The sequence below is a fragment of the Orycteropus afer genome, unplaced genomic scaffold (genome assembly GCF_000298275.1).
Source record: "Orycteropus afer afer isolate SDZICR_OR568_19922 unplaced genomic scaffold, OryAfe1.0 scaffold00039, whole genome shotgun sequence".
In the NCBI taxonomy this organism is placed as follows: domain Eukaryota; kingdom Metazoa; phylum Chordata; class Mammalia; order Tubulidentata; family Orycteropodidae; genus Orycteropus; species Orycteropus afer.
Genome location: NW_006921626.1, coordinates 14157832 through 14163831, shown reverse-complemented (window position 1 = coordinate 14163831; position 6000 = coordinate 14157832). Strand labels below are relative to the sequence as shown.

General features: G+C 36.2%; 1 protein-coding gene across 1 annotated transcript in view; it reads left to right on the top strand.

The window, feature by feature from the left end:
* LIN9 (lin-9 DREAM MuvB core complex component) overlaps window positions 1-6000 on the top strand; it is a 137047-nt gene that overhangs the window by 11337 nt on the left and 119710 nt on the right. Inside the window, exons 2-3 of the mRNA XM_007936977.2 lie at window positions 2600-2632; window positions 4299-4393. Of these exons, the coding sequence (XP_007935168.1) occupies window positions 2600-2632; window positions 4299-4393 (128 nt within the window). The remainder of the gene's footprint in view (window positions 1-2599; window positions 2633-4298; window positions 4394-6000) is intronic.

Here is a 6000-nt window from a genome sequence, read left to right as displayed (position 1 = left end):
CTGTGGCTTCCAGTCAGACAAAAGGTATATGAGCTGAACATTTACATTAGGTATATACTCCTTGGAGAGATCAATCATGGGAGAATAGAGGAGCTATGTATACACAGGGAGACAGCTTGAGGGGCAGGAGTGCATAGAAGGGAAGGATACAGGGAACAGGCAACTATGGGGAAGAAGTGAGAGGGGAGCTGTTGCATTGTGGGCAATTACAGTCAATGTCATGAGACAAAGTATATATGAGCTGTTGTATGGAAAATAACTTTGCTCTGTAAACTTTCACAAAAATCAGACACAAAAAAAGTTATCAGGCAACATGCAGCATTGGGCAAATCTGCTGCAAAAGACTTCTTTCAGGTGTTGAAGAGCAAAGTTATCTCCTTGAAGACTAAGCTGCGCCTGACACAAGCCATGGTATTTTCACAATGAATAAGGAAGATTGAAGAAGAATTGATGCTTTTTAGTTGTGGTGGTGAAGAATGCTGAAGGTACCATGGACTGCCAGAAGAACTAACAAATCTGTCCTGAAAGAAGTGTAGCTGGAATGCTACTTGGAAGTGAGAATGGCCAGACTTCATCTCACCTACTTTGGTCATGTTGTTAGAAGGGACCATTCCCTGGAGAAGGATATCATGCTTTCTAAAGAGGAGGGTCAACGAGAAAGGGGAAGGCCCTCAATAAGATGGATTGGCACAGTGGCTACAATGATGGGCTCAAGGATAGCAAGGATCGTGGGGCTGGTTGGTGTTTCGTTCAGCTGTGCATAGGGTTGCTATGAGTTGGAGATGACTCGACAACACCTAACAACAACAACCTCACTAAGAATGTAAATTCTATGAGTGTAGTCAGCACTCTATACTTATTTGCTGAATGAGTGAATGGGTATGTTTTTCTTGAATGAGCCTTACTGCTATTGCTGTTGTACGTTGGAGTGTTGCTGGCTCACGGACCTCATAAGACAGAGAGTAGAACTGTCCTATTGGGTTTTCTCACCTGTGATCTTTACAGAAAAAGAAGCCCTGGTGGCACAGTGGTTAAGTGCTCGGCTTGGTAACCCAAAGGTCATTTGTTTGAACCCACCAGCAGCTCTGTAGGAGAAAGTTGTGGCAGTCTGCTTCTGTGAAGATTCTAGCCTTGGAAACCCTGTCTGTAGGGTCACTGAGTTGGAATGATTTGATGTCTGTGGGTAGTCTTTATGGAAGCAGATCACCAGGTCGTTCTTTTGCAAGTGACTTGGTTTGATCCACCAATTTCTTAGTTTGCAATGAGCATTTAACCCACTGCCCTCCCAGGACTCTTGCTAGCTGTGTGGATAATTTGCACTGTCTGCTACTGCTGCTTCTCAATAGTACTGTATTGTTTGGGGCTTTTTAGTAATTAAGACTTTATGGGATCCCCCCACACACACTATGCTGTGGTCAGTCATTTAACTTCAGTTTGGCATAGAGAAGTTGTTGAAGTGTCCTGTTATCCATTCTCTTCTTCTAGTATGAGAGTTAAGTAAAAGCAAGAATGACTTAGGATTTTCATATTGGCCTGCAGAGGAAAAATCATTTGTGTTTTAGGGATCTGAGATACATAAAAATATTTCAGAGCCTGTAGTACTGCCATACTTCCTCTGTTGCTTGTCATTTGAAATGTGGTATCCATTTATATTAGTTGCAGATCATTGCTACTTTTGTTAAATGCCAAGGAGAATTAATCTGTCTTCTCTGATTTTTGTGCATAGTTCATGTTCTTCCTTTATTCCTTGAGGTTATCCTCAATTATTTTTCAAATGCCTTGCACTTCTTTGTAGTACACATATCTAGTTCTTAGATTTTAAACTTACTGCTCTCCCTCTCTCATAAAACCTCTTCCTCTATCAATTCCCCTGCTTCTTATCCACAGATCCCATCCTTTATTCACTGAGAAGAAAGAACCACAACCCAGTATTTCTCAAAGGCTTATCTGTAGCAGAATCCCCTGGGGAGAGTTAATGAGAATATACAGTCAGCATTTATGAGGAGCTTCCTGATTATTCTAATAGATGCTAAAGTTTGTTCTGACTAGTCAGTGAACTCCTCCAAATGTCTCCTGTCCCTTTTTGGCTGTTCTGGACTCCCTTTGAAGTCTGGATCTTTACATGTTGCTTATACCTGCATCCTAGACGTCTAGGGGGTTTACTGCCTGCCATGCTAGTCCCTGTTTTCTGTTTTGCTGTTCTGTTAGCACTTCTGATCTTTGCTTCCATAAATGTCAGTTCCCTTTCTCATTTCCTTCTCTAGCACCAGAACACTTTGGGGGAGAGTTCCAAATTGCTTCCTTCTATCTCTACTCTTCTTTCCTTTCTACATTTTTTCTCTTTCTCACAATTTTGACAAGACTTTCAATGTCTCTCCATTTCTTTCCTATATAGATATATAGTATATATAACTTGAATTGTCTATAGCTTGAATTATTTACTAGTTATTTCTAATTATACATCTCACCATCACATCAAACCCATTATCGAAACTAAACAGATATACTTTTATCCCTAAACCAAGTTATTTTCTCTCACTTTGATTGTGAAATAATTGATTTAATTTTAATTATTGATTTGTTTTATTTTTAATTGTAGGCTCTTCAGCAAAAGCCCTTGTCAGTTTAAAAGGTAAGAATTACAGCATTGTTAGGTATAGCATAAGCTAGGAATTTCATTAAATTAATTTAAATATAGTGTTACTTTTTTCCCTCTAAGTTATGATGCATAATAGCTTTTAAGTATTGGTGTTCATTAATAATAGCATTAAATTCATATGCTATTATATGAGAAAAAGTTCTTAATTGTTAAAAAATTATTAAGGAAAAATTTTTCCCTAAAATTATTGATTGGAGAACTTTATAATTAAACATTACAGACAGATTTTACTTAGATAAAGTATTTATTCAACAAATATGCTGGGATGGATGTTTGCATAGTAGTTTGTTTTTAAGAATTTTACCATTTAAGTAATAATGGAGGACTCCTAGAATGAATGTTAATTCTTTTCGATCTCTGAGAACAAAGTTAGACATGGTTTTTGGTCTTGCAGTTTTTTTTGTAGGTACATTAGACCAAACCTCTTAATATAGTTTATGTTGAAATTTACCTCTTGAGTAAGAGTCTACTAGGTAAGTAAACTTAGACTCAAGCTAGACATTCTCAAAGATTCATTAGTACTTTTTGTCTTTAAAGTTACTATTGTTGTGCTTTGCATTGGTGATTTACTAAATTGAGGAGACTGGTTATTTTCCAGAATGCCTAGGATCAATCTGATCCTACTTCTTTCCTTACTTGATTCTTTAAAATAGATACCTGAAAAAGAATTCCGGTATTCTGTTTTTTCTCCGTATTTAATCTATTTCTTTTTTTAAAATAAACCTTTGAGAAAATTATGTAAGTAATAAAAACTTCTAACAATTTAGAAAATGCTAATGAGCAGATAGAATGAAAGGAAACAAATCCATTGCCAGCAAGTTGATTCCAACTCAGTGACCCTATAGGACAGAGTAGAACTGCCTCATAGGTTTCCAAGGCTGTACATTTTTACAGCAGCATACTGTCTCATCTTTCTGCCATGGAGCAGCTGATAGGTTCAAGCTGCCAGCCTTTTAGTTAGCAGCTGAGCGCTTAACCACTGCACCGCCAGAGCTCCTTGAGGAAATAGAAGAAAATAAAATAATTTCTTAGTGTATATTCATCCTAGGTTTTCTATATATCTATCTATAAATAAACATGCCTTTTTACAAACATTAAACTTACCCTTTCTTATTTTTGTAGTGTGTCTAAACATTTGCTAGTTTGCCTATAACTCTAAAGACATTTTTTTGAGTTAAGGAGAAGAAACACCATGTTAATTTCAGTTTCACTTATCAAAGACTTCACATATTTATGAAAAAAAACATTTTGAAATATGCTTTAAATTTCAGGTTAGAAAGGGCTTTTTCCATTGCCCTGCTTTCATTCAGAATTGTACTGAAAATTAATGATATAGTTGTTGGCAAAATAGAATGGAGGAGCTACTAAAAACCAGAATGAAAGAAAAGAAGCCAAACATGTTTTAGTGTGAAAATTTAATTCTCTCACAATGCATTGCCTTATCAGATTATTTATATAATTTGACAAAAAAAAATACAGAAGAGATTTTTCATTTTCAGTTGACTAAACTTACTACAGTCAGTGTATTTTTTTCATATTAGTAAATATTGCAGGTATACTGTTTTATTATTGAGGTAGTGTTCATAGTATGAAATCTATTGAACTAAACTTAAATTTTATTAATAATTTTTCATTACAGAGGGAAGCTTATCTAACACATGGAATGAGAAGTATAATTCATTACAGAAAACGCCTGTTTGGAAAGGCAGGAACACAGGTTCTGCTGTGGAAATGGTAAGGAATCAGTTTTCCTTACATTTTAGAATAATGATAGCTAAATTGTCTATATTATTGTCATATGCTAGTTTTATGGCACAGTGAAAATTGCCCAAGTGTTTTTTTTCCCTGAACTGCGAGCATTTGAGTCCTTAAGTGCTATTGAGCAGCATTTAATTGTATTAAATTCGGTGTAGTCATTAATAATCTGGTCATCATTAAGCATTTGTTAAGTAATTGTGTTCCTTAAATAGTCCAAAAAAAAAAAACACTTCAATAATCCAGAAGTATACTTTTAAAAAAATTTTTTATTGTGATTTGGGTGCACATTTATAGAACAAATTTACTTTCCATACAGCAGCTCACATACACTTTGTCTCATGACATTGACTGCAATTTCCCACAGTGCAACAGCTCCCCTCTCACTTCTTCCCCATAGTTACCTCTTCCCTGTGTCCTTCCGTCCCATGCACTACTGCCCCTTGAGCTGTTTTCCTGTGCATACACAGCCCTTCTATTCTCCCATGATTGATCTTTCTAAAGAGAGTAAATGCCTAATGTAAATGTTCAGCTCATACGCCTGTCTCCAAAAGTATACTTTTATTAAATATGGAAAAATTTTACATGGCTCTGGTCCCTGCAAAAAGATACATAAATGAATGAGAAGGTATTAATATCTTGTGTAGTTCAAGAGTAAGTACATTTAAGGATAGCAATAATGGTGGCACAATATGAAAAATGTCATCAGTGTCCCTGAGCTGTAAATGGGGAAGTTGAAAAAAAAAAAATACATTTAGAGGTGGGAAGTAGAGGTGATGAGCATATAATTGGTATGACTAATGATTTTGAGGCCTCTCCCCCTCCTTTGCCCAACCAGGTCTTAGGATGATATCATCGTACTGAGCCAGAGTATTTGTGGTCAGTCATGAAACAAACTTGGATTTGGGATAAACAACAGCAGGCACAGTAGCCTGGGGAAGTGAACACTGTGTATGTGAGGAACTTTCCCTCTCTCAGTTCCCTTACCCTCACGGCCTTTTTCCTCTCCATCCATGATCAGGGGAAGGCAACAGGATAGAAAGACTATGGAGTATTGAGACTCTGAGCTGGTTTAATTCTAAGGGTCCATACCTCTACCCTTCACTCATTTGTATTCTGCCCATATGTTGTGAGCCTGAGGCTCATCTAAAACTATTTTCATTTGCCCTCTTTTCAAATATAAAAGTCTGTCTTGAGTGGTAGGATATCCTTATGGAAGGATATGGATTCAATTGATACGTTATTTCCATTGTTCCTTTCTGTTAATAAAACCTCTAAACCTAGGGTGGTCTGTGGATTTTTCATGTTATAGATCTTTAAGTCTATGATTTCAATTTCCTTTTGGTACATTAAAAAAAAAAAAAAAGGTTCTATAGGTACTTACCAGGTATTCATTATGTGTATCTTGTATTTATAGTCATCAATAGAAACTCAGCCAACAATTTTTTACAGCAGAACTAGTATAATATTATATACTTTTAGGGATACTGTTCTAGAATAATCTGATATCTTTTTCCTAGCCCAGCCCTATTTGGCAGACATATCATGTGATATGCCCAACTGGTATTAATTAACCCAGATGCCAA